At 36.1% G+C, this 26,172-nt stretch overlaps 6 protein-coding genes across 8 annotated transcripts; 3 read left to right on the top strand and 3 right to left on the bottom strand.

The window, feature by feature from the left end:
• Positions 1–29: 29 nt before the first annotated feature.
• LOC141667966 (KRR1 small subunit processome component) lies at positions 30–3,655 on the top strand. The gene is made up of 12 exons (XM_074474621.1): positions 30–271; positions 354–430; positions 802–915; positions 1,076–1,144; positions 1,513–1,569; positions 1,642–1,680; positions 1,795–1,899; positions 1,990–2,072; positions 2,158–2,239; positions 2,753–2,896; positions 2,987–3,061; positions 3,228–3,655. Exons 1-12 carry the CDS (start codon positions 70–72, stop codon positions 3,342–3,344), a joined length of 1,164 nt encoding a protein of 387 aa, XP_074330722.1. The 5' UTR covers positions 30–69; the 3' UTR covers positions 3,345–3,655.
• A 3,221-nt stretch (positions 3,656–6,876) lies between these two features.
• Positions 6,877–12,552, bottom strand: LOC141667790 (E3 ubiquitin-protein ligase AIRP2-like). Of its 2 annotated transcripts, XM_074474409.1 has the most exons (6): positions 12,102–12,552; positions 10,363–10,513; positions 10,206–10,272; positions 9,871–10,105; positions 8,276–8,354; positions 7,274–7,410 (listed from the first exon to the last, which is right to left on the bottom strand). In XM_074474409.1, the coding sequence occupies exons 1-5, from the start codon at positions 12,200–12,202 to the stop codon at positions 8,309–8,311; spliced, it is 600 nt and encodes a 199-aa protein (XP_074330510.1). In that variant the 5' UTR covers positions 12,203–12,552; the 3' UTR covers positions 7,274–7,410; positions 8,276–8,308. The 2 variants fall into 2 exon arrangements, with proteins under 2 accessions (XP_074330509.1, XP_074330510.1); XM_074474408.1 differs by lacking the exon at positions 8,276–8,354 and having other exon boundaries at positions 6,877–7,410; positions 12,102–12,540.
• A 927-nt stretch (positions 12,553–13,479) lies between these two features.
• Positions 13,480–13,975, bottom strand: LOC141664960 (putative mitochondrial protein AtMg00310). The gene is made up of 2 exons (XM_074470918.1): positions 13,820–13,975; positions 13,480–13,713 (listed from the first exon to the last, which is right to left on the bottom strand). Exons 1-2 carry the CDS (start codon positions 13,973–13,975, stop codon positions 13,480–13,482), a joined length of 390 nt encoding a protein of 129 aa, XP_074327019.1.
• Positions 13,976–17,571: 3,596 nt separating this feature from the next.
• LOC141666977 (uncharacterized) lies at positions 17,572–21,201 on the top strand. Of its 2 annotated transcripts, XM_074473247.1 has the most exons (4): positions 17,572–17,813; positions 17,850–19,662; positions 19,943–20,033; positions 20,624–21,201. In XM_074473247.1, the coding sequence occupies exons 1-4, from the start codon at positions 17,707–17,709 to the stop codon at positions 20,809–20,811; spliced, it is 2,199 nt and encodes a 732-aa protein (XP_074329348.1). In that variant the 5' UTR covers positions 17,572–17,706; the 3' UTR covers positions 20,812–21,201. The 2 variants fall into 2 exon arrangements, with proteins under 2 accessions (XP_074329348.1, XP_074329347.1); XM_074473246.1 differs by having other exon boundaries at positions 17,572–19,662.
• Positions 21,202–22,918: 1,717 nt separating this feature from the next.
• Positions 22,919–24,211, top strand: LOC141664959 (uncharacterized). The gene is made up of 2 exons (XM_074470917.1): positions 22,919–23,501; positions 23,700–24,211. Exons 1-2 carry the CDS (start codon positions 22,919–22,921, stop codon positions 24,209–24,211), a joined length of 1,095 nt encoding a protein of 364 aa, XP_074327018.1.
• Positions 24,212–24,348: 137 nt separating this feature from the next.
• LOC141666591 (glutathione S-transferase T3-like) lies at positions 24,349–25,862 on the bottom strand. The gene is made up of 2 exons (XM_074472668.1): positions 25,538–25,862; positions 24,349–24,978 (listed from the first exon to the last, which is right to left on the bottom strand). Exons 1-2 carry the CDS (start codon positions 25,784–25,786, stop codon positions 24,427–24,429), a joined length of 801 nt encoding a protein of 266 aa, XP_074328769.1. The 5' UTR covers positions 25,787–25,862; the 3' UTR covers positions 24,349–24,426.
• Between the last annotated feature and the right edge of the window lie 310 nt (positions 25,863–26,172).

Genomic DNA, 26,172 nt, shown 5'->3' with positions numbered 1-26,172 from the left:
CTGTAACAAAAACAAATGAAAGGCCGACCCGCAATATAATCCGGTAGGGTTTTAGAATAGGCAAAAAAGATGGTGAGAATGGAGGAAGAGCCTGGCGTCGCCGGCGAAAGGCCAGCGAAGTACAAGGGAAAGCATGACAAGCCCAAGCCCTGGGACGATGACCCTAACATTGATCGTTGGACAGTTCAAAAGTTTGACCCTTCTTGGAATGAAGATGGCAACAGCTTGACTGAAGACACCTCTTTTTCTACTCTTTTCCCCCAATACAGGGGTTCTCTCTTTTTTTAATTCTTATACTTTAATTGTGTTGTTTTCATTGTGTTTGTGTTTAAAGGTGAGGCCTTTTTTTGTAGAGAAGTACTTGCAAGAAGCCTGGCCTATTGTTAGGGGTGCTTTGAAGGAACATGGGATTACTTGTGAGCTCAATTTGGTCAGTTTTCTCTTTATTTTAGGTCTCAGGACCTTTACTTAGGCGGCTACACTGTTTCAGATTATAACTAACTCATTATTATTTGCTTGGATCATCATAAAGTTTTGATTTTTATTAGTATTTGCTTCTTTTCTATTTTTTTTATTATCGGAATTTCAATACTTGTGAATTCTCTATCTCTTGCTACAAAGAGATAAGGATTGAGGAGGTTTAATTAGGATGATAATAAAATTTGGATTTTAATTATGTATTTGTGTTTCTTAAGCTGAGTTTGTTGTGTAAAAAATTGCTTGAGCTTTGAAAATTTTGTGTATGAAATGTGGTTACGAGATTCAGATTGAGTGGTATATTGTGTCTATGTTGATGTTTAGGTTGAAGGATCAATGACAGTCAAGACTAATAAGAGGAAGGTGAGGGATCCTTACATTATAATAAAAGCAAGGGATCTTATTAAGCTTTTGTCGAGAAGTGTCCCTGCACCTCAGGTACACTTCATCACCTCTATGCAGTACTGCGGGTTAACCTTTTTTATGTTGATTTGTTTAGAATTTACGTTGTGTTGATATATTGTTGCACAGTTGTAGATGGGGTTTACGGTTTATTGCATTTTTTTTCTTTATGCTCACTTTCATTCTGATGGTGTAGGCAATCAAGATTTTGAATGATGAAATGCAGTGTGACATTATCAAGATTGGTGGTTTAGTTCGGAACAAGGTACTTACTGCATAACTTATTCATCTTAGATATTTTTTTAGATATATTACTCAACAATGAAGAAGAGATGTGTTATGATCAGAGCAATCATTAAGAAGTTGCCATAAACAATCTGTAGATCCTAGTTATGCTTTAAAAGATGTAATAATTATCATCATAAAGTACTAGTAAGAACTTTACTGTAAATTTTTCTTTAGAGAGCGCCACATTGTCATTGGTTCATAAAGTTTGATATTAAACTTGTAAGAATGTGTAGCTCGTTGACTTTGAATGAGCATTACTTGGTCTGTGGCTATTAGAAAAAAGCTATGTGAATGACAGCTTTAAAATTCTGCAAACTGGTTCTCAAACTCTGTTATGGTTTGCAGGAGCGCTTTGTTAAAAGAAGACAACGTCTTGTAGGTCCCAATAATTCAACTCTCAAGGTTTGTGAATATATATTGTCTTTTGGGTCACATGTATAATTTTTGTTACATGCTGACAATATTGTTTTGCAGGCTTTGGAAATTTTAACTGGCTGCTATATCCTTGTTCAGGTATGTAATAGTTTTGTTTTCTCTTCTGAAACTAGATAGGTTTATTATATATGCTTTTCTACAATATATTTGGACAATTATACATAAACAACTCTTCATTGTTAAAATGAGCAGGGAAACACTGTATCGGCAATGGGTTCCTTCAAAGGTCTAAAACAAGTGAGGAGGATTGTGGAAGACTGCATGACCAATAAACTTTATCCAGTTTATCATGTTAAGGTTAGTTATTGCTTTTTAAGTTGGACCTATTTAGTTTTTTTTTTATTAAGGATAGAAAATCATTTTTTTTCTTTTTTGTTTTGTCTATAGATTCTGATGTTAAAGAAAGAGCTTTCAGAAAATCCAGAACTTGCAAATGAGAACTGGGACAGGTTTCTTCCCAAGTTTAAAAAGTATGTTATTTATAACCTGAGGAAATTAGTTTGAAGTCTCTATCATGCAAGCTGGTCTATTTTGTTAATATTATTACTAATGCAGGAAAAATGTTAAACAAAAGAAAGTCAAGAGCCGAGAGAAGAAGCCATATACACCATTCCCTCCACCACAAGCGCCTAGAGAGGTCAGTCGAGTTAAATTATTTTTGAGTAAAAGTTTTTGCTTGCTTAGTATAGTTGATATTTATATGAAACCAATGGCTGTCTGCTTAGGTAACTATAGTACCTTCACTTCTGGAACTCTTTTTAATATTTATGTCAAGTTATCTACTTCCAAATTGCGTTTGGTACTAATCTCTTGATTTATTCATTCAGTTTTCTGCATCTGCTCCATATTAAATTCTACTAACATATTTGTGTTATAAGTCAACAATGAGAATTCCTTACTTTTAAGTTATAGTTTATATTGCATGATACTGTAGTTGAGAGCACAGTTTTCTTTCGATGCCCAGGTCAATGATTGATAGACCGTTTAACTCCTAGGAAGGGGTTTTAAGTTTGCTTCTGTCTCGGCTTTCACTTCAACCAATGTGTTTCCAGATTTCAGCCAGCCTAAAAAGCATGCAATAGTCTCACTTCTAGCAATTTGTTTGAACTGTTTTTAGTCTTATCGGATGATGTTGTTGGATATTCTGCAGGAGGACATTCAACTGGAAACTGGCGAATACTTCCTTAGTGACAAGAAGAAGTCAGCAAAGAAGTGGCAAGAGGGTCAAGCAAAACAGGCTGAAAAAACAGCTGAAAGCAAAAGGAGAAGAGAAGAAGCATTTGTCCCTCCCAAGGTATTGACGTTTATACATCACATTGTTTTACTGTAAAATTATTGTTTATTATTAATTTATTCTCCTCTTGTCTTTGTTTCGCGGTTGTAGGAAACTGCAATGCAGAATGCTAGCATGTCTAATGATGAGGATAATAACGTAACTGCAATTGCGAAGTCTTTGAAGGTACTTGAGATCATTTCAATTTGTTGCTACATTTTTTTGTCGGAGTTGCTAGAGTTCGTATTTGCATTTCCATGTGCAATTTATTAGAATGGCTCTAGAAAATTACTTGAAATACCAGCTTTCTGATTTTACTTTATTGTGATGTGACATATTTTTTGCGTTTCAGAAAAAGGCCAAGGAGCTCGGCAAGCAAAAATCATTCGAGAAGATTGATCCTGAAACATATATTGCTGCTCCGGGAGAAATATCTTCACAAAAGAAATCTAAGAAGTCTAAGAAATGAGATGCTACTTTTGAGGATCTGCCTTTTAGGCGTGTACCTATCAGTTTGTGCACCCGCCAGTCTGCACTGTCAAATGAGGAGACCAAGGATAATGTTGTGCAAAATTGATATCCAGTCTATTAGACCAAGGATAATGTTGTATGTCTATTCAAGTAAATTTATTATATACTGTCTGCATTTAAAATTATTAGTCTTTTGATCCAAAGAAAGTTATAGGGTGAAATGCAATCAACTCATTTTGTATTATGAGTTGATATTTTGGACTATGGACAAAAAAAATTGGAATTGTAAGAAATGGCCCTTTTACCCTATTCATCAAGACCAGTAATTTATTGTCCCACTTTACATTGCTTCATTCCAATTGAAGGAAATTTCATGTGATTGAATGGTGAAACTGATGATGAGTTCCCTTGGAGTATTGTTGAAGCTTTTCAACTCTGTAGGCTGGGATTGTAATGGTGGTGTATAGTCTATGGCTGATTAAAGCTTCGCTGAGGTTTATACATGCTTTTATTGGCTTGGGAATCAGCTCTTGTGCCATTGCATGTCTTGGCCACTTTGTTGCTCACTCTGCTTACTCAAATCGACCCTCTTATGTATCCTTTTTCATATGTCTTTAGAACTTTTAACAGAACTGCTGTGCATTCGGTTAACCGAAACCGAAACCGAATTTTTTTTTCGGTTAACCGAAACCGAAATATTGTAAAAACTCTGCCGAAAACTGAACCGAAATTTATTCTGTTTAAAACCGAAACTGAAATAAATAAACCGGTTATTACCGAAACCGAAATAAATAAACCGAATTTCAAAATAAAAGGCTAAATTTATCCAAAAATAATCAGAGAATTTAAGTTTACAAGCAGCAATTTCAACCAAACAGAATTATAAGTTTTTGATGCTTCATAACATCAGTTTGCATTCAAAACAAATACAACTTGGCTAATATAAAATGAGTCTGAAAATTGAAATATAAGGAAATCTCAAATTTACATGCTTGGCACTTGGCACTCAGCAGTTGGCACTTGGCAGATGATGTGATGAAACATTGAAACTGGAATCTGCAAGACTGCTACTCGGTCCAAATTCCAGACTCCAGAGAACCAGACTCCACATGTTGCATTGCATTGCTCCAGTGCTCCTAGTTAGTCCTGGCTCCTGGCCTCCTGGCTCTGCAAGTCTGCATTTGGATAAAAATATAAAGAATTAGATCTTACAACATACTCATTACTCAGGTCACCCGAGTCACGTGAATTATCTTTAATAAGCTAGCTACTGCCTACTGGATTGTATTCTGATCCACCACCCAAAAATGCTTGTCAGAAAGTCAGATCACAATTCAAACACAGAAGCTAACCAATATTTATGCTATAAAGATGTAAATACACCTGGGGCTGGGGTATAAAGTCAGTTCACTTTTTCCCTAACAGAAAATATAACATATTTGCAGACTGCAGTGTTAAAAAAACAAAGGGGTATAAAGCCGGGGCTTTATAAAGATGCAACCGGAAACACCAGAAAAAGCACAATGCAGACTGGAAAAAAATTTAAAATCCAAAACAAAACTCAATCATGAGTTACAAACTTACAGGACATCTATTTAACTCAATGCAGACTGGAAAAAAATATATAAAAAAACGAGACTGAAAACAGGCACTGCAAAACTCAATTCAGTCTGCAATGCAGACTTAATATCATATGCAGATGATTGAAATCACTGCAAATCGAAAACAAAATAACTGAAAATAACTGGAATTTTCACTGTCATCTTTAATTTTCTCGTAATGTTCCCAAACATCACTTCGAGATTCCATTCCCTTTCTCTTTCTCGGATTTGAAGCCACGGTTTCGTTCTGAGCTTCTAATTCTTCTTGATAATCATGCTCGCTTTCCATCTAAAACAGATAACATGGGTAAAAAATTAAAACTAAAAATTTAAACTGTGACTCTGTGAGTTTATAGACACACTGAAAACCGATTTTTTAAAAAATCATTACCGAAAACCGAACCGAATTTCATATTTTGGTTAACCGAACCGAAATAAAATCGGTTATTCGGTTCGGTTTTCGGTTAACCGAACCGGATGCACAACCCTAAACAGAACTATGCATAGTAAGCCTTAATCCTAGCACCTTAATTTTTGTGGATAATTGGTATCAAAGTTCGATTAAGTGCTTTCAAAATTTGATTTGGTTTGGACGGTAATGTTAGGCTCCAAGTAATAAACTTCTCAACCTAGAAGCTAAAATTATCTACATGTCAAGTTCTTCTCTGAACAAGCATAAATTTCGGGATTATTAGGTAATTTATCAAGTAAAAGGATGGTATATGCAATTGTTGATGTGATTGGTCTTGATCTAAGATCTTATATATCTTTAATGTCTTTGCTTCTACTTTTAGAGATTGCTACGATGACAAACATATGCATGGGCTAAAGATACGTCTTTTTCCTTATCTACCAATTTTTAGCTGTGATATATCCAACGCTGTTTAAGAACTTGATGAACGATCCGACAGGTAGATTCGACAATTTCAAAGATTTCGTGGAGTCGAATTTGGATATCTGAAAATGGGCGGGAGTGTTAACTATTCTTGCACAGGGGTTCTGTTGCTTTTTTCTCTTTACTAAGAGCTAGTTCCTCCAAGCTTTTCTCTGACTTGGCAACGAATTTTGACATGCAAGCCAGAAAAGTTCAGCCCACGACCCCTATAAAAGAGTTGTGATGTTTTCAAGTGTCAACCTTCTTGGCCACTTCTATGAAAATCCTGAACAGAGATCTGGAAATTTACTATGACTTAGATGATGATTCGGCCCCTCCACATCGTTACACTCCGGTTCACCAACTTCCGTACTTTACCTTCCCTAATTATATGTCAAGGTATAGATTCATTTCATGCTGAATGCAGCTTCATTAATTTAGTTCCGACCATGTCATTCTTTATCTCTCTGTATTATTAGTTAGTACACTGTTAAATTCAGGGATCTTCACATATAATAATAACATCCGCTTTTAGAAATAAAAGTATGTTTTGCGCACATCTTACATTTTCACATATTTTAGCAGATTACATCTGGTACGGGTACTCTGTGCATCTTACCTTTCTCTATGGAAGCATGGTACATTGGGTCTGGTTAGCTTAATTAAAAATTGCAAAGTGGTGATAGGTTACATGGCATTAATTATGTTTGTTGGTGATTACAAGTAGAAACAATGATGCTGTCCGAATCAATGTACACTAGAATTTAAGAAAACTGGCCTACCAATTTCATCATATAACATTTTCTTGCAAAATGTGGTAATACGAGATTGATTTTCTTCCCTTGTACTAGGAATAATAACTTACTAATTATTATCCACTATATAGCGAGTTAGCAACTCGTAACTTATAGACTATCTGCACTTGTACTCGGAATAATAACTTGAGCTGAAGGCAAATCTTTATGGGAACTTGGCAGTACACAATATCCGGACGTTCAAATAAGGTTAATCTCAAGCCACTGCAGAAAAAAACTTAGCAAATAAACACCAGCTCAGAAGATGCACATAATCAGTATTTACTTGGGTGATATTAACAGAGCACATTCTTCATGAGAAAAACTTTAGAGCTATACAAACATATACATATTTAGTAGATACAATTTATACATCCGAACATTGTTAAACTACGCCTCTTCAACTCCCATGCCAAAAAATAACCAAGGCCGGGTTTCTCTAATTACAAACGGGAACAGAACACTGCATACCTACCTACCTTGACTATACGAGAACCAGAAAAATAAGGAACTCGTTATATTATCTGAAGAAACGACAAAGTAGAAGGCAAGGGCTGATGTGCTGCTTCCACACCTTTGACAGCCTACCTTAGGTGGGAGTCGTAGGTGTCAAAAAGGTGATCGGGAACAATTAACGGCAATTTATCTATATACAAGAACAGCCTTCTTAGATTGTCTTTTGTCAATGTGGCCGTGTCTACAATGTCAGTGCTGTCCATATATACCCAGAGATCTCCAGAATTCACCCTCTTCAGACTGTCACGACAAAAAGGGCAGGACTTTGATCTTGCACGCCTGCATTTGTGATATCAGATATATTGAAATCGTTTCAACTAATATAGCACACTGGTAGCCAATGAAATAACACATGTAAATGTAAGCTAAATCACAGGAGATCTAATGCAGTTAGCAAAAGTGCCAGAGCTGAATAATAAGCCTACCTCAAAATATCACTGCTACAGATCATATATTGCTAATAAACTGAAAGCTATCCTGCACCACTGTATTACCCTATCCACCAAGTACCCTTCTCTATTATATTCTAAAGATCGATATCTAGCTCAAATAAGATGTTAATTAATTAAAAAAGTTTCTAACCTCGCTAAAGATATTAAGGGACATTATTGTTGAACCGAGGGTGCAACCATAACACCCTCAGAACATACTCTTTTAAAATCTATGGGTGTCTTTTTCTGCTATTTTTACTTGCTTACTAGACGCATATAGATCACTTCATTTCTTCTGATCTACAAAACATCAGCCAACAGGGTATTATCATCTGTTAATCATATATCCACCTGACCACCCAAAATGTGTCAAGAAAAAGACATGAATTCTGCTTATAAAGACCCAAAATGTATCAGCTCTCCTCCACAAGGTTCATTTTCATTTCAAGTGCAAGAAAATAAACCACGACCCTAAAATATTATATTATAACTTCTTCTTTTGTTATAGGAGCTATTATATTATAGCAAAACCAACAACAATCTTCCATATTGAGATTATTATGCACAAAACAGATGACATGACTTTTTTCCCTTACAAGGAGAAACAAGCGCAAGATGTTATCTGCAAGTTCTAGACTAGCAGATACACCCCAGAGAGTTCAAGGCTTTGTGAAGGCATGTTAAGTATTTATATTTAAGTAATTGACCTTTACCTATAAAAAACGAAGTTAAGAACTAAACACTTTTTATAATGGTCTACACTCTACAGATGCGACAAATAATACTTTTATCCTGCAGAAAATTGAAATTATTAGTATCATGAGAATGGAATACTACAAGGAGCAAAAGAATAAACATGAACATAATGGCTAAAATTCCTGTACAGGACTGCAGAACTCAGTTAAACTAAGTCTAAAAATGAATCTCAACAACTATCTACAATCTGCAAATAAGTCCACGGGAGATGAATTTTAGCATCTCAAAACCTAAACATGAACAAAACGTATTGAAGAGATGAATATGATACATATTATTTTGCACTTTGTAAACCACTAATCAATTTCATTTCACATATTAAAATGGATTATTTTGGGCTTTTCAAAACCCCGATACATTTCACTATTAAAAATGACTATCATTGATTTTTTTTGGGCTTTTATGAAACCCAGATCTTTGTCAAATTTCACTTGCTAAAACGAATTATTTTGGGCTTTCTCAAAACCCTGAACATTTCACTATTAAAATGACTATCATCGATCTTTTTGAGCTTTTGTGAAACCCGGAATTTTTTCACGCTACTTCTTTGTTTTTAACCCACATGCAACTTCATTTTGACTCTTAATTCTTGTAACTAAGGGGGTTTAAACCACTGATATAAACATAAACAATAAACATAATAACAGAATGCTAAAGGGTTAGACACCAAATACATAATATGTTAAGCATTCTATATTAGCAATTAGCACGTCTAGCTATTTATCTTTTTCTTACTGTATTACTCATATTTAAAAGTTAAAACATAACATCTGATTGAGCCACTATATAAAATTCTAGAAAGAAATTTACTAGTCTAGTTATTTAATACCTTCCTTACATTCCATTTACCCTACAGTATCAATCATATTTGAACATTTTGAACACAACTTTTATCAATCCCTGCATTTGACTCGCCGACTTCCATTTTATCACCTCCTTCCATTACTATCACTCTATTACAAATCTCATTATAACGATAGTCAACCTATATTTATTTAGTCTTCATAGCCTTTTTGAGCACATAGACATACTTATCGGTAGCTTGCTTCAATATATCATGATATTACAAACCTTTCCAGCTCTCTCTTACAACATATACATATATATATATATATATTAACGAAAAAACTTTAAAGACAACTGGTGTTTTAGGTATTTAATTACTAACAGTTATGAGGATGCAATAATTTTAATTTTCTATTTGCCCGTAGTGAAGATAGCAGGTTGAACGGTCAATGGCGCAAGCCTGGTTCTTGCCCAAAGAGTGTATAAAGCATAACAGTCTATTAACTGGATGACAAAACCTAGATGATGCCACAGCCTTAAGTAGGTAAGTAAATGATTAATATACGACCAACAGCTTTACCCATTCAAGCCCTCATTAGGTTGACCATTTAACCTTATAAAGCAATGAGTCAAATCATCCATCATGTTATTGAGCAGGTTAATACCATATGATGTGTGTCTTTGTGCACGCGTGTGTGTGTGTGTGTTTGTGTGTGTTTGTGTGTGTGTGTGTGTGTGTGTGTGTGTGTGAGAGAGAGAGAGAGACCATTCACGGTAGCATTTCAAGCACATAGCATGGTGACAGTTAGGCAAGACAATCTTGCAATTTGACTCCATGCAAATTCCACATTCTTCTTCCCTTTCAATGTCCACATTTGACCTCTGCCAATGTTCCTCAGCATCTCTTCTCTTGTACCTTTCCGTGCATACTGCTTTTTGCTTTTTATCTTCTGTATCAGTAACACCTCTTTCAAGTTGCACTAAAGAGGGATAAATTACAGCTGGCCATGAGACAATAAAATAATATTAATTCCACATCAGAACAGAAATTCTGGAAGCTCATGACAACAAAGCTAGTTTAGTTATAGCAGACAAACATACCGTAGAATTCTCTGATACTTGCTTTCCTTTCATGGGTGGACATGGTTGTGGTGCCGTCTACATAAACCTGAAATAAAAATCACTAATCATTATTACAGACCAAGTTACATATACAAGCTATAAGAAAGATAGACGAGCACCATGATTAAGTCTTTACCTTGTAGATTAAGATTCTCAATAATCCAAGAGCACCAGCAAGGTGACAATCTGTCCATTGGACTAGAAAAAGGAATAAATGTGCAGCTGGGCTATAGGACATTCTCATCTGAATAGAGGCACCGTCATATTCTCTTGAAAAATTTGATGCCCTGCACCGACATAACAATAGAGGGTCTTAACCATGGTTCAAATCAAACAACTTAAAAAATTCTACATTAATGCATTGGAATCTCACGAGTGTTATTTGGCTTAAAAATAATCAAAACATCCTAATCACAAGATTATTTATAAGATGTCAAGCACTTAATTAGAAAGTTGAAAAGGAAAATGTGTAAACATGTCATCATTTGCGATACCTACGATGTGATATATGCAGGGGAGGAGCTATAAAGTTTTGAGAGGTACTGGCAGCATACATTCACCTTCTATTTTATCACCAAAATTTGATTATTTATACATGTATGTCTATTGATGCCTCTAACCTTTTATATCAATCTCTATTAATCTAAGCTTATCTCCTGGTCCGTGTTACCTCGGAAAGACACCACTGTGGCTCCTTTGTACTTATGAGCAATTATACAACTACAAAAGGCACAGATACGAACCGCGAATTTTGAAAATACTACCTCTCTTTCCAATGTGGCTCATTTTAAATAAGATTTTGCTCCAAAAAAAGGTCAATGTCAGGGTAAATGGTAATAGAAACTTGGAAGAAATTTTGTCTAAATTTTTAGTAATGCCATCAATCTTTACCCAAAAAATCTTAATCTTAGGCTGAATAGGAACAAGTGTAATCCCTAAATATGAGTAGACTGATAACACTAATACTACACAAAAAAGTTGGTTGCCTACTTAAGTAATGCCGATATAAATTGGAAAGAAAAAAGTCAAAAACACCCTGTTTATCCTTAATATTGCTTTGTTAGGCCGAAAACAATAATGGCATGATCAAAATAAACTCAAGGACAATCAGGCCCCATAATCCTCCGTAACAAACAGAATAAAGTAGGTCTGTACTGTAGGTGAATTTAAAATTCAACAACCACCAAAATGATGACATTATGTACATTATAAAGCAATATAAAACAATATGAGCTACTACATAATTAGACTCACAATAAAATTAAAGTTCCCTAAGAGTGACTTTAACCCAAACTGAAGCAATGAACACATGTACACACATAATGAAAAAATTAAAGCAGACATATACTAATAATATCGAAAAGACCAACACCTAACAAGAGAATGAAAAGATTAAAAGAAGATACAGGGAAAAGATCAAAAGAGCATATTCAATGACAGACCCAAAGAACTGAAAATGGACCCAAAACCTCCTAATAAAACAAAATTTTCCTAAATTGTAACTAATTCCTGGAAGATTTTTGAATATGAAAAGAAAGGGTATGCATAAAAAGCTAAAATCTTTAAACTTGGTAACTCCAAAAAAATTTCCAGGACACACTGTGACAGAACCAGGGAGGGGCTACCTAGGCTAAAAAGACTTTAAAATATAGTTAAAAACTAATTTTAGCCTTGGTCTGTCTTGGAAAAATCTTCCTAAAATTAATACTAATTCCCGGAAGAACACATATTATGCAGATAAGCTTAAATATCTACATTTGTTACCTAAAAAAAAGCACACACAGTCAGAGTCAAAATCACACACACAGACACACAAATGGAGATGGAGGAGGAAATGAACAAGTATATGAGAGGAGTGAAAGAATATATGCATACAAAGTATTGGCATGTTGAATATCAGCTTCAAGCAATTTAAGTGAATCTTTATAAGACCTCCGCACGGACCCACCAGCACCACCACCGCCTGCAACGTGCATCTCCGGTTGACGCCCTCTTTGTTTGAAACTTTATATTCTTAGAAACAAACCCACAAATAAAACATCAAGATCATCAGATTAAAAGAAACCCCCTTACTAATTTTATCAGAGTTTGTTTTTGTAGAGGTGAAATAAAGATTGAAGGCTTTATTGAAATTTGAACAACACCCACTCACACACAGACACACACAAGTTGGGGAGTACTATTTTAGTAGTAGTAGTTTGGTGAGAGAGAGAGAGCAGAAGAGAGAGAGAGAGAGAGAGAGAGAGCAGAAGAGAGAGAGAGGCGTCTTTTGTGGGGCGACGTGGACAAGGAGCTTGCTGACACACCCACACGGCCCCACCCCTTCTTTTTTTAATGTATTTTTTGTATCTTGTGCCTTTGTGCTTACCTATAAAACTCATCAAAGTTTGACTTCATTAAACAATTCTTTATATAGTACTACTACTTTTATTTTGCTTGTGGATAATTTTATTAATTTCACGAACTTTATTCGGGGATAAATATGAAGTTTGAAAATACAGAAGTTGCTCGAACTTAAAGGACTCTCCCCAGAAAAACTCTTTTGCGTTGGACCCCCGAACACATTCATGAACCTGTTTCTGAATATTGACTTATCCGTGCGTTAATTGTTGTTTTCTTATTAATAAAATGAAATTATTAATGGGGGCGAAAATGTTTTCGCTTTTTTTTTAAACCACGCACTTGCATTAATATTTCTCAGAATTAATCATACAAATGATGAAATCTGGAGCAGTATACAACCACTCTACAGAGCCTGACATAGAATATGCAACTCATGTTAATTCATGGGCTACCATATTAGCAGACTTACAAGTAAAAAAAAACTAACACAAAGAACATGTTATAGGCACATTTACCCTCTTCATTACTAGGGCCGGAGTTGTAGGTAGACAATCTCGACAAGCCCGAGCTTTAGGTTCCATAATCTTTTCCATAATTCAGCATCTGGACATGCAGTTTCGCCTCTCAGTTTTCTATAGCAGCTCCGCACAATAAATTGGCCCTTTTCATCCAGTGACCAAAACCAAGAGTCATCCCTCCTTCGTCTGGATAACGGGATTTGATGAACAAGATCCCTATCCCTTTCATTCAATATATCTTCAAGAACATCATCATCCCATCCACCCCGATTCTTGTCCAACAAGTTCTGAATTGTAACCTGCTTTAACTCCTCAACCATCTCAGTCGTCAAGAACCCGTTCTCCGGATACAATAGTCATGGCACTTTCCAAATGTCAGTGCTCGACTCATCTCATATTCGACGTCGACACCCTTGTCGAACCACTTCTTGCGACTCAAGTATACTCTTCCATACAAAACTTGGATTCACCCCCAGCTTTACATTTAAGAAATCTGACGTTGGAAAATACCGAGCACACATTAACTGTGTAACAAGCGGGTTAGTGTTATTAATCAACCTCCATGCTTGTTTTGCCAACATTGCTACATTAAAGCTTCGTAGCTTTTTGAAACCCATTCCACCATCCTATTTCACCGCACAAAACTTATCCCACGACATCCACTTAACCCCCTTATTCAAGTCCCCATTTCCCCATCAGAAAGTATTCATTTTTTTCCATCCCCTCACACACCTCCACGGGCAGTAGGAATAGGTTCATCCAGAAATTTGGAACTACTTGTGCCGCAATCTTAAGCAGTGTCACCTTCCCCACCTTAGATAACAGTTTATTTTGCCCCCCTTTTAGCTGCTGCTGCTGAACTCTCACACCAAGAAAAGAGAAAGTCATTTTTTATTCCTTCCTACTATCATGGGCATTCCTAGATATTTACCCGGACTCTGTTTCTCTGTAACTCCCAGTTGAGCACAGACCTCGCCTCGACACCCTGCACTTGTGTTTAGAGAGAAAGTTATACCTGACTTTGCATAATTTATTTGTTGTCCTGATATACTTTCGTATCTATCCAAAATGCGTTTCATCGTACTAGCTTCAGTCCCAGTGGCTTTAAAAAAATAGCAGTCGTCGGCAACTAAGAGGTGTGAGATAGTTGGTGCTCCCCTCGCAATAGTACAGTCATGCACAAGACATGCGGCTTCATTCCGTCGAATTATAGAACTTAAGCCTTTTGCACACATAATATATATGTATGGCGATATAAGGTCCCCTTGCCGCACTCCTCTCTGTAGTGTGATATCTCCAAAAATAGTACCACTAGGTAGGAAACTATAATACACCGACTGGATTAGCCCCATAACTCTGTTGATCCACGTCATATTGAAGCCGAACTTCTCCATCATATTTTGAATAAATCCCCACTCCAACCTATCATATGCTTTTGAGATATCGATTTTTAACCCCGCAATTCCCGATTTTCCTCGCGTATGTATCTTCATATAGTGGTTAATTTCAAAAGTGATCAATGCGTTATCAGTTAATAGCCTACCCTCTACAAAGGCACTCTGTTTGTCCGATATTAACTATGTCAAGCACGGTTTTAATCGATTCGCCAACACTTTCGAGATGATTCGTACTAACACGTTGCAGAGGGATATGGGTCTAAGCTCCGTCATTGATTGTGGTGTCTTCACTTTCGGTATTAAGCACACAAGGGTTTTATTTACTCTCAGTAGTAACTCCCATGTAGTCATAAAATTCTGACAAAATTGAAGAATATCGTGTCCAACTATACTCCAGAACGACTGAAAGAATCCCGGGTTAAGCCCATCTGGTCCGGGTGATTTGTCAGGGTGCATTGAGAACAATGCGTCCTTGACTTCTTGAAGTGTAACTGGTGATTGTAGTTCGACATTCTCTTCCTCTATTACTTGGTTTACCATTTCCCTTTCTGACAATTTGCCATCCAATTCTATAGACATAAACAACTTTGCAAAGTAACTAGTAACCACATCTTGTATTTTCTCCTATTATTCACACCATTCTCCCTGCTCATCCTTAAGTCGCTGAATAAAATTATTATTCTTCCGCACAGAAGCATATCGGTGATAGAATCGAGTATTACAATCCCCCTATTGCAATCAAAACTGCTTTGCACGTTATTTCCAGTACCTCTCATATTTTTCTAGCAAATTTAAGTATTCCCAACGAACTTCGTTATAGGCCTGAATCCCATGTCTATCCTGCCGAAACCTCAACTTTCGCAATTGAGTTCGACATCTTATCAATTGCCTTCTATAATCTTGACTGAGTCCCCCTCCCCATTCTTCAAGCTTTAGGCTAAAATAATTAATCTTGTCCAAAATCTCTCTATCAGCCGCTGACTCCCAACTATCTTTGACGACCCTGAAGTAGTCCTTTTCTCGGATCCATACATTCTCGAACTTGAATCGTTTGTTTCGAGGAACATAAACTTTTCTATTTAACTGAAGATATAGTGGTAAATGGTCCGAAGGGGCTACATCGAGCACATGTACTTCCGCCATCAGAAACATATTATACCACTGTTGTGTAGCTAGCCCTCGGTCCAACCGCTCCTGAATCCAGTTCTCCTTTTCTCTGGACTTCTCCCATGTGTAAATCTCACCAACGTAACCTAAGTCAATCAAATTACAATCACAAATGGTATTATCAAACCCAGACAGAAGGTTATGTGGGTGTTCTCTTCCACCTCTCTTTTCTTCTACAAACCTGAGGTTGAAGTCGCCTATTATGCACCAAGGTAAGTCTGATTTCGCTGCTAAACCTCTGATCAAATCCCATGACTCACGATGTCGGTGTCTTTCCGGGCACCCATAGTAGCCAGTGTATCTCCACCATCCAACTTAATCATTCTCGACTTCAAAATCTATGAAGTGATTACTAACCTCTATAACCACACAGCCTGCTTCCGTTTTCCACAAGAGTGTCAGCCCGCCACTATGGCCTCGAGCATTGACGACCATGCAGCCAGCAAAACCTACTTCTTTACATATTTTCTCTACTTTACTTTTATTTGTTAACGTCTCAGACAGAAAAATAAAACTAGAATTTTTTTGTTGGGCAGTTTTTTTAAGAAACCGAACTGTTCGTGATTTACCAAGCCCACGACAGTTCCATGCAATTATACTCATTGATCTAGGCGGGCCTGAATAACAGGAGCCGCCTTTAGCGAGTTTAAAGACCCTGCTTTTGTTGTTGGCCCATTTGTATTATCCATGCTATCACCTTCCGTTTTATCTGCATTATCCACACGCCTTCGTTTAGGATCAATTATAGTTATTTCATGTTCCACAAATGTCTCATCCGTGATATTCTCCCCTTGATTTAGGATGCTGTTATTTTTTAAATTGCTACCCTGATCCCGCTGCACTACCCTTATTCCACCATTATCGCCTGAAACTTCGTTCACTCTTCCATCCACCTCCATGATTCTCGCCGCCGCCCTGGCTCCACCCTTCCTGGTGGTTGAGTTATGTTCCTTTTCCGCTTCTGTACCCCATGCATGACCACCCTCCCCTCCATTCCTCAGCCATCTCGCCCCCATGTTTTGTGTTTTCATATTTCTCGGTACTGCTCTCAGCCATACACCATATGCACGATCTATATCTTTCTCCGGTTTTGCATACACTACACTGTAGTCACGATCAGTGTGCCCTATCATGCCACAGACAAAGCAGAAAGTACTCAATCTCTCGTATTATGCATAAAGTTAGATGTTCGATTTCTAAAAGTTTGCTCGTAATTTTTATAGTAGGTCAAATTTATATTATCACGATACACTTAGAGCAATTCATAATTATATTTAATTTTATAAATATAATATGCGATCAATATCATAAAATTCAACTATAACATACAGCTATATATGGATGGAATTATATTTTTTAATATCAAATTATAGTAATGTATGATTAATGAATTTTTGCTCGTATTTGTTTACAGTATGTCACATTTGTATAAATAATCCCTTATTTTTATTTTTTAAGAACTCAAAATTCACTCGCGAGTAAAATTACTCATATAATTTTCTTTGCCATACTATACATCCCTAATGATTTTGATTATAATTGGTCGGCTAAATTGGACATATAGGACAATATGTAAAATTTGTTGAACTTGTAACACATTATATTTCGATGGTATTGGATATACTGGTTAGTTATATTTTAAAAATAATATGTTATTAAGATTTTATATTGTTATAAATAGAATATATACTTCAATTTGGTAATAAATGATTAGAATTTTTTACAGATATCTTACATAGTGATTTAACAAATATAGTCAACATCAAGAGATTGACTATATATATAAATAAGAGAAATGTATCATTAAAGATGAATTTTTTTTACATAATTTTTATATTTTTTTTATCTATAATACGTATGTATTAATGATTTTTAACCTAAGATTGATTAGATCAAAATTGTAATATCACAATCACAGAAGTACCCTCCATGTAAACAAACTAAACATTCTTCTTGTGATTTGTTGTTCAGTTCAGTTGAAACCGAGTACTATGCAATTATGATCCAAATTGTATCAGCAACACAATCTCCATTTCTCTAAATCTTCAACTAAAAATGGAAACCCTAATTCCCAATTCTCTCATTCCCCCAAAATTTCTATACTATTACCCTTCACTCTACAATCATAAAGTTCCAAACTTTCTCAACTTTCCTCACAAAAGGTTGCATTTTTACTTTCTCAACTTTCCTCACAAAAGATTGCATTTTTACCCACCCAAAACTGTAACTTACTGTTCCAGCCCATCTTCAGACTCACTGAGTTATGGTGGCTGGGATGAAATGAGACTCGGTGGTGACTCAGTTGTGTCTGGTGAGTCGAATCAGATTAGAAATATTATGAGTTCTATTGGATTAAATGATAAGAAATTTGTGTTTGTTTATCTTTTGGGGTTTGTTTGTGCTTTGGCTCTTTCTAGGGTTAGGGTTTCTTCTATTATTGTGATTCCAGCTTGTGCTGTTGTTTTTGCTGTTGGGTTTTCATTTGGGTTTGTTAATAATGGGTTGAGCTCAATTGGGTCTGAGAAAAAAGTTAAATTTGATGATAATGTTGATGTTATACTTGAAAAGATGAAGAATTTGATGGGATATGTTAGCGGTTTAAATGGTAGAATTGTAGAACTGAGGAATGATATTAGGAGTTGTTTGAAAGATAATCGAATTACGGTTGATGATTTGGAAAGGTATGTTGTGTCCACGGAAACGATTGGTTCTTCTGCTCTGAATGCTAGAAGTATTGTGCAAGAATGTATAGATAGTTTGATGGTTGAGAATCAAGAAGTGGAAAAGCAGTATTCGAGTAAGAGGAAGAAAGGGAATGAGGGGAAGAAGTTTGACTTGTCGCAGATTTTGGCTAGTATGTTTCAGGAGAAGTCTAATACAAAGGCTAATAAATCGAAAGATAGTGATAAGGAGACGGTGAATGTAAAGGTGGATGATGCACGTAGGGTAAGCATCTTGGCTCCTACAGTTGAAGAAAGGCGTCGAAGCTCTGTGTCCAGTGGTAGTGTAGTATATGGACGTAAAAGATTATCTACAGAAAAACCTGATTTTATACAACACAGAGTTAGGCAATCAAATAATGGGACTAGAAGAACTAAAGTGATATCCGAAAATGGGAGAATGAATATGTCAGACTTTGAGATTGATGCTGGTAGAGTTTTTGAGAGTAAAGAGTATAATTATGAGAATAACAGCACAAGATTCATGGTGAATGAAAAAATCTCTAGAAAAACGAGTAAATACAATACTGCTAAAGCATATAAATCTGGTGATGATTTGTTTGGTTTAGATTTTAATGGCAGCCAAGGTATACGCACAAAGTCATCATTCAGGCAAGAAGCAGAAAAGATGGAAAGTAGTCAAAACTTTGTGCCCTCCGAAAGCATTGATCAGAGCAGTGAAGAAAGATACGAGACTCATGTCAGGGAAACAGTAACATCTGAGGATGAATCATCTCACACTAGTAGTCAATCAGAACAAGAGAATGACTTTGCCTCCTCTACTTCCTCGAAGGTCATCGATGATATATTGTTCAACAGATATCTTATGGAAGCCAATGCCCTTCTAAAACAAGCCAGGGAATCTATAAAGAACAGAGGTGATGAAAGAGATGTGGAGAATGCGCTGCAAGAGACTGCCCATATATTATCAAAGGCCGTAGAATTGAAGCCTATGAGCTTACTAGCCATGGGCCAGCTGGGAAACACATACCTACTTCATGGAGAACTTAAATTAAAGGTCAGTCGTGAGTTGAGAGCTCGCCTTTGGAGAAGCAATGCATCATTATTTGAAGAGGATTATTATTCTAATGAACAAGATGGTGAAGCTTGCAGTAAAGAAGAACTTGCATCAGTTCTCATCAATGTTTGTCAAGAGTGTGAGGAGCTCCTCGTTGAGGCAGGCAGGAAATATAGATCAGCCTTGTCAATTGATGGAGATGATATGAGAGCCTTGTACAATTGGGGTCTTGCCTTGTCCTTCCGAGCACAATTAATTGCAGATATTGGACCTGTAAGATCCTCAACATAACCCAACTGTTTTTTAATCTTTTTCGGCATGAATTTGCATATAACAAATTCAAGTATGAACTTTCACATGCTATAAAAAATAGAGCCAAAAAGGTGTGCATTAGTGTTTCTTGTTACGTGGCATGCTTTCCTTTTTATGATATCTTAACCATTTTTATAAGTAGCATAGTTCCTTTTAAAAATACCTTTGTTGGTTGTAGTGTAAGGATGCAGCTATTGTACTAATACATTGCAATTTTACAACTTCTTTTAATGACTTCTAGGAAGCAGCTCTTGATGCTGACAAGGTGTTCCTGGCAGCAATTGATAAATTTGATGCAATGATGTCGAAAAACAACACTCATGCACCTGATGGTACGTTACGATTGTCTATGTCAACCCTGTAAATATAACTTTGCTTTTGTTTCTCTACATATAGATATGACTACTACTATTATATGCATGCACAGGCTTTATAGAGTTGGAAAGTAGATAGCAACTTCAGTGTCTGGATGTACCTAAAGGCTAAATCCATCCTGCTGCCTTTTGACAGTTTTTAATTATTTCATACGGAGTATTAGTTTTTTTTCTACTAAGTTACCTCAAGTTAAATTTATGTTTCAACGACTAAATGTGTTTTACATGAAGCATTCTCGATCTTAACTTGTTCACACAAGAGAAGTATCGAGTGGTTGATATTCTATCTGCGAATATTTCTTCCTTCTTTATTTGTCCACATAAGATTTTTTTACGAACAACGAAGGGTGCACTAAAAACATTCTAAAATGTAAAAATTATCTCCTCGTAGGTAAATTTTGACTTGACTTCTGTTACTACTCAAAATAAAATGAAAAGAAGTACATGTAAGTTTTTCGTTTGTACACATTAAAGTGTTTAGGAAGAGAGTGATTTTTCGTAAATTTGTTTAAGTTCCTGTATAAAATCGTGACAATGTTGAATTGCAGCTCTTTTTAGATGGGGTGTAGCATTGCAGCAAAGATCTCGTTTAAGAACAAGGAATAGTAGAGAGAAAGTAAAGTTACTTCAACAGGCCAAGAGGCTCTATGAAGATGCACTTGATATGGACTGTGATAATCTTCAAGTTAGGAAAGCCTTGGTATCATGCATAACTGAGATGAATTACAGAGTTTGAGACATTGGTCATTGGGGTCACTTTTGCTGGACAGCCTCATTTCACCATTTTCTCCCTGTGCATCTCGGTCAAAATGCAAAACAGCAAACTTAGTTTTGTCTGTACCATCATACATCTAACATCATGTCATATTTGAAGATGATAAATGTGATATACATGTAGTCAAATGTGTTTAACCAAAAGCTGAGACATTTTTGTTATTCTTTGGGAAGTATATTCTCAGGAGGCTTCCCAAGTCAAAAAACTGTGTAAATCTTGATTTGCTTTCCTCCTGTTACTTGTGTAATAAGAGAAATCTAATGCAACATAAAATACTTGTAGCAATATATGGCAGTCTTCTGGATCAAATTGATCAGAAGCATTGTTAGGTGCTTGATATCATTTTCTTTATGTCACCGTATACTTGTCTGTATACTTGTCTGCAATTTTTTTTAAAATCATTTGAATGCAATTTTAACAGACACTGCCTATTAGTCCATTACTAGTATACAAATCTATGTCAGGATAAGTTTAACATCGTTACAAGTGACAAATCTATGTCAGGATTGAGTTTTTCGGAAGGTGTCAGTTCAGGACGCGGAAGGTCGGTTTAGGGAAGGCAGATTAGGCTTTGACAGTAGAGTTTTCGATAACTTGGTTAGAAGGATATTTACTGATCATCTGTTGTGACTTATGTAAATAATGGTATATTTCTCAGTTCTCAGGAGCAGCTGCGGTGAAGCCACTCGCTGTCCTCTTTTACAGGAAACCATTTCTTTTATGTGCACTTGACACTGAGAAATGGAGTCTCTTTGTTGGACAGCCTCATTTCACCGTTTTCTCCGGTGCATCTTGGTCAAAATGCAAAACAGCAAACTTAGTTTTGTCTGTACCATCATACATCTAACATCATGTCAATTTTGAAGATGTTAAATGTGATATACATGGAGTCAACTGTGCTTAAAAGCAGAGACATTTTTGTTATTCTTTGGGATGTATATTTTCAGGAGGTTTGCCGAGTTAATAAACTATGTAAATCTTGATTTACTGTCCTACGGTTACTTGTGTAATAAGAGAAACCTAATGCAACATAAAATTCTTGTAGCAATATATCGCAGTCTTCTGGATCAAATTGAGCAGTAGCAATGTTGTGTTTGATATGATTTTCTTTAGTAGATGTCACCATTTACTTGCCTGCATTTTTCTTAAAACCGTTTGAATGCAATTTTAATACACACTAACTATTAGTCTATTAGTAGCTAGTTTCCAGTTCATCAATATAAGCAGAAACTTGTCACTCTACTTGTTTTAGGGAAGCAAGGCCGTACATAGATTTATGAATGGCGAGGTAGACAGAGAGTTTCAGTTGTCGCACTCTGGAGAGTATGGTTTATAAACATTATAGGGCAGGGGTACTGGGTAGATATGCATTTTAAACATTCATTGAACGGCATGTTTCGCATTGTAATCATATTAGGGGCATGATGTGCAAGGTAAACATACATTTCAACATGCATATTAGGTGTCATGCCTCACTGGGAGTGGGAACAACAATAGACCAACTGCGCTAAGAATTAAATAAAGTTATCCACATAAATATAACAAAAATGCATATCATGCATCATCCTATACGCAAGTTGAATATATTTATGACCCTTGTGTGGACATTTTTTATACTAATGATACGCATCCTTAAAATTAATACTAATTCAAGTTGTAGAAAGGACCTACTTTGTCATATCTTGGTCAGGAAATCAGTGTTTTGAGTCAATAATTGAAGCAACGGACCAGTTTAACATAGTTAAGAGCATCTCCAAGGGGAGTAGCTAAACTGGTTAGCTAAAATAATATAAAGTAATGGTTATGTAAAATTTGTTGAATCTGTAAGGTGTTGGACTCCAATGGTGTTAGCTATAATGGTTAGTTATATTTCAAAAACAGTTTTTTATTGGTTTTTTTCAAATTGTAACGGTCATATTTCAACGGCTATATTCCAACGGCTATATTTCAACGGGCATATTCCAACGGTCATAATTTTTTGGTTATAAATACCAAGTTTCAGAACTGAACTAAACACAAATTTTCTACAAACTCAAATTCATTCACACTTCTAAAATACTCATTTGTAATGGAAAACACCACACAAATGATTTTTGATATCATGCAAGCAGAAGAAGAGGAGCATGAAGCAAGAATGAGAATGAGTGCTGCTTACCTCCACCATCGACGACAAAGAGCAAATTCTGAATCACATCACGGTGGTTCCACGATGAATCATCGTGTAATTGATCGAAATAGAGAAGAAGGCCATGCTAGATTGTATCGTGATTATTTTGCCGATACACCTACATACACAGATACACAATTTCGTCGAAGATTTCGGATGCGTAGATCGTTATTTTTGAAAATTCAAGAAGCAGTTACAATGCACGACAATTATTTCACTCAACGAAATGATGCTGTAGGAATGCGCGGACTATCATCACTCCAGAAAGTGACAGCTGCACTTAGGATGCTTGCATACGGAACGGCAGCAGATGCTATTGATGATTATGTTCGAATTGGTGAAAGTACTACAATAGAGAGCCTAAGAAGATTTGTTAAAGCTATCGTTGAAGTCTTCGGTGCTGAATATTTAAGACGACCAAACGATGAAGATGTGACCAGATTGTTAGCAGAAAATGAACAACGAGGCTTTCCTGGAATGTTGGGTAGTATTGACTGTATGCACTGGAAGTGGAAGAATTGTCCTACTGGTTGGCAAGGTATGTATACTGGTCATGTTCATGAACCTACTATTATATTAGAAGCAATAGCTTCAAAGGACTTGTGGATTTGGCATTCTTTCTTTGGATTACCGGGATCGTTAAATGATATTAATGTTTTGGATCGATCTCATTTATTTCAAGAATTGGCAGAAGGTCGTGGACCTGAAGTGAGGTATACCATTAATGGGCATGAATATAATATGGGATATTATCTTGCTGATGGTATATATCCTTCCTGGCCAACTTTTGTGAAAACTATTCCAAAACCCCAAGGTAACAAAAAAAAATATTTTGCATGTGCACAAGAATCTGTTAGAAAAGATGTTGAGCGAGCATTTGGAGTATTACAATCTCGGTTTGCTATGATTCGTGGACCTTCACGATTTTGGGATGTGGAAACAATGAAGTATATTATGACAGCCTGCATCATATTACATAACATGATCATTGAAGATGAAAGGGAATTGCATACCGAAGAAGAACAATTTGATACAAATGTTGAACCAACTGTTGAAAGAGAACCACGTCATCCAACTACCCTTAGGGAATTCATACAGGTGCACCAGCAGATTCGAGACAAACAAGCTCATATTCGGTTGCAAAATGATCTTGTGGAACATCTTTGGCAGATTCACGGCGGTGACATGAATTAAATGTTTGTTATTTGATTTATCTTCAGTATTGTGTTGTAATTTTTTTCATTTATGTCATGTAATTTACTTTTATAATTGTAATGGTATTCTCTATGTAATCTGCTTTGTAGTAATCTGCTTTGTAACAATAAGAAGTATTGATTTATAAAATAAGCAAAATTAAGTCTAATACATAATATTGGCACAATAAAGTCAAGTACATGAAATAAAACATATTATGATATATTTCTCATTATCCTAGCTTTGAGTGCATCATAATATTTAACTTGATCCGGTAGCATTTTACTAGTGTCAATTGCCATGATGGATGCTTCATAAACTTGCCTCTCTCGCTCCTCTTTTTGCCTCTCCCGCTCCTCCTTAGCTAAGCGTAGCTGCAACTCCTCCTTTTGTAATTGCATCATATCCTTCTGTAACTGCAAGCTAATTTGAATTGATTCCGTTCTTGAAGAAGCAATGGCCAATGCATCTTTCTGCATTGTTTTAAGAATTTTCAAGCCCTCCTCATCTTTTGCTTCATTGGCAGCTCTTTTCAGTTTCTTTGCAGCTTTGCTTCCCATTGGACGTTCCATCATTTCATCAGAATCTCGGCTTGTAGGAATTTGACTATCAACAGACTGTGAGGATACATCTTTGTCCTTAGTTGGCTTGTTCTTTTTTGCTAGACTAGCTTGATATTTTGGCGAAAATCGCAATGCATTCCAGTGACGTATGAACATGAACTTCTCTTTCATAACCCCCTCATACATCTCTATTGTCTGGTCAACCTGCACAATGATATACACACATTAAAATTTGATACAGTTGATTACTTCATTATAAATAATGTCAGTGTTAATTACTAAATCGTCTGAAGCAAATCACATCGATAAACCTCATTAACAACTTGTAGAAATCACAAAGTGGAACAAAGTGACTATATGTCCAAGTTCAAGCTCGCGATATGGCTTTTTGGGGCTTTTCGCGATGCCGGGATAACTAACTACCCCTCCTCAAAAATGAAGGGAAGTTTATTAGTAGACGCCTGTTTTTAAGTAAAACTTAATTACCCAAGTGAAAGAATTTAATTATGTAAGTAGCTAAAATCCCAAATCACAAGAAGGATTTCCAGGGACATAATTAGTGATCTTATTGAGCTTGGTAGGCAGTGAATCTCATACGACTCATATTAAAAATCGAAACCACCAGACAAAACAAAGTATTACCAGAATGCAGCCATCTCACTAGTAGGCACTTGATCATACAAACTCTGGTAAAAAATCCTTAACGGATCTCTCTAAAAAGTCGAAAACATATAAAAGTGTTATCAAGTAAATAACAATGTACCTTATCTTGTTCAGTCAATCCACTCTGATTTCTTCCGCAAATCTGATTGTAATATCCAATAAACTTGGCCACTTTTTCATTGATTGTGCACCAACGATTACACAATGAATTAGCACTCCGATCACTCTCTAGCCTTTCTTTATTTTCTTCGTAATATTTCCAAATCCTAGCCCAATAGTTTTTATGTGTCTGATTATTACCTTGCACGGGATCCATACTAACATTCAGCCACGCGGAAATAAGCAGCATATCCTCTTCAATCAAAAAATTCTTTGACCTTTTGCCTTTCTTCAGTTTCAGAACTTCTTTTTGGGGCTGGGGCTGGGGCTGGTTTGGGGCTGAGTTTGGGGTTGTGATTGAGATTGAGTTGGTTGAGAAAATATCAAATCTTCAATTTGTGAGACTGATCCATCATTAAGCAAAGAAAGAAACGAGGCCTCCATCTCTATTACAACACAACAAGAATCGAATGAATGAAGTGCAAACCCCCAAATTTCTAAACCAAAACCCTAATTATATATATGTTCTATCAAAATAACACAGACTTGGCAAAAATAAAATCACAAATTATAAATCAACATCACAACACCATAGAGTTTACAAAGTCATACCTAAGAATGATACGAGTGAACTAG

The sequence above is a fragment of the Apium graveolens genome, chromosome 6, assembly GCF_009905375.1.
Source record: "Apium graveolens cultivar Ventura chromosome 6, ASM990537v1, whole genome shotgun sequence".
In the NCBI taxonomy this organism is placed as follows: Eukaryota; Viridiplantae; Streptophyta; class Magnoliopsida; order Apiales; family Apiaceae; genus Apium; species Apium graveolens.
Note: the sequence above shows the minus strand (reverse complement) of the source record. Positions and strands in the feature narration are given on the sequence as shown.

Coding starts and splice junctions, on each gene's coding strand:
- LOC141667966 (XM_074474621.1), top strand. CDS start 70: ATGGTGAGAATGGAGGAAGAGCCTGGCGTCGCCGGCGAAAGGCCAGCG. Junction 2,240..2,752: donor CACCACAAGCGCCTAGAGAG/GTCAGTCGAGTT, acceptor GATATTCTGCAG/GAGGACATTCAACTGGAAAC. Junction 2,897..2,986: donor AAGCATTTGTCCCTCCCAAG/GTATTGACGTTT, acceptor TCGCGGTTGTAG/GAAACTGCAATGCAGAATGC.
- LOC141667790 (XM_074474408.1), bottom strand. CDS start 12,202: ATGCACGTTGCAGGCGGTGGTGGTGCTGGTGGGTCCGTGCGGAGGTCT. Junction 10,273..10,362: donor TGAGAATCTTAATCTACAAG/GTAAAGACTTAA, acceptor TTTTTATTTCAG/GTTTATGTAGACGGCACCAC. Junction 7,411..9,870: donor TTGAAATGCTACCGTGAATG/GTCTCTCTCTCT, acceptor TCACAAATGCAG/GCGTGCAAGATCAAAGTCCT.
- LOC141664960 (XM_074470918.1), bottom strand. CDS start 13,975: ATGACTTTCTCTTTTCTTGGTGTGAGAGTTCAGCAGCAGCAGCTAAAA. Junction 13,714..13,819: donor TATTCCTACTGCCCGTGGAG/GTGTGTGAGGGG, acceptor GCGGTGAAATAG/GATGGTGGAATGGGTTTCAA.
- LOC141666977 (XM_074473246.1), top strand. CDS start 17,707: ATGGAAACCCTAATTCCCAATTCTCTCATTCCCCCAAAATTTCTATAC. Junction 19,663..19,942: donor TAATTGCAGATATTGGACCT/GTAAGATCCTCA, acceptor AATGACTTCTAG/GAAGCAGCTCTTGATGCTGA. Junction 20,034..20,623: donor CAACACTCATGCACCTGATG/GTACGTTACGAT, acceptor GTTGAATTGCAG/CTCTTTTTAGATGGGGTGTA.
- LOC141664959 (XM_074470917.1), top strand. CDS start 22,919: ATGGAAAACACCACACAAATGATTTTTGATATCATGCAAGCAGAAGAA. Junction 23,502..23,699: donor AGGCTTTCCTGGAATGTTGG/GTAGTATTGACT, acceptor ATTTATTTCAAG/AATTGGCAGAAGGTCGTGGA.
- LOC141666591 (XM_074472668.1), bottom strand. CDS start 25,786: ATGCTGCTTATTTCCGCGTGGCTGAATGTTAGTATGGATCCCGTGCAA. Junction 24,979..25,537: donor GATTGACTGAACAAGATAAG/GTACATTGTTAT, acceptor ATCATTGTGCAG/GTTGACCAGACAATAGAGAT.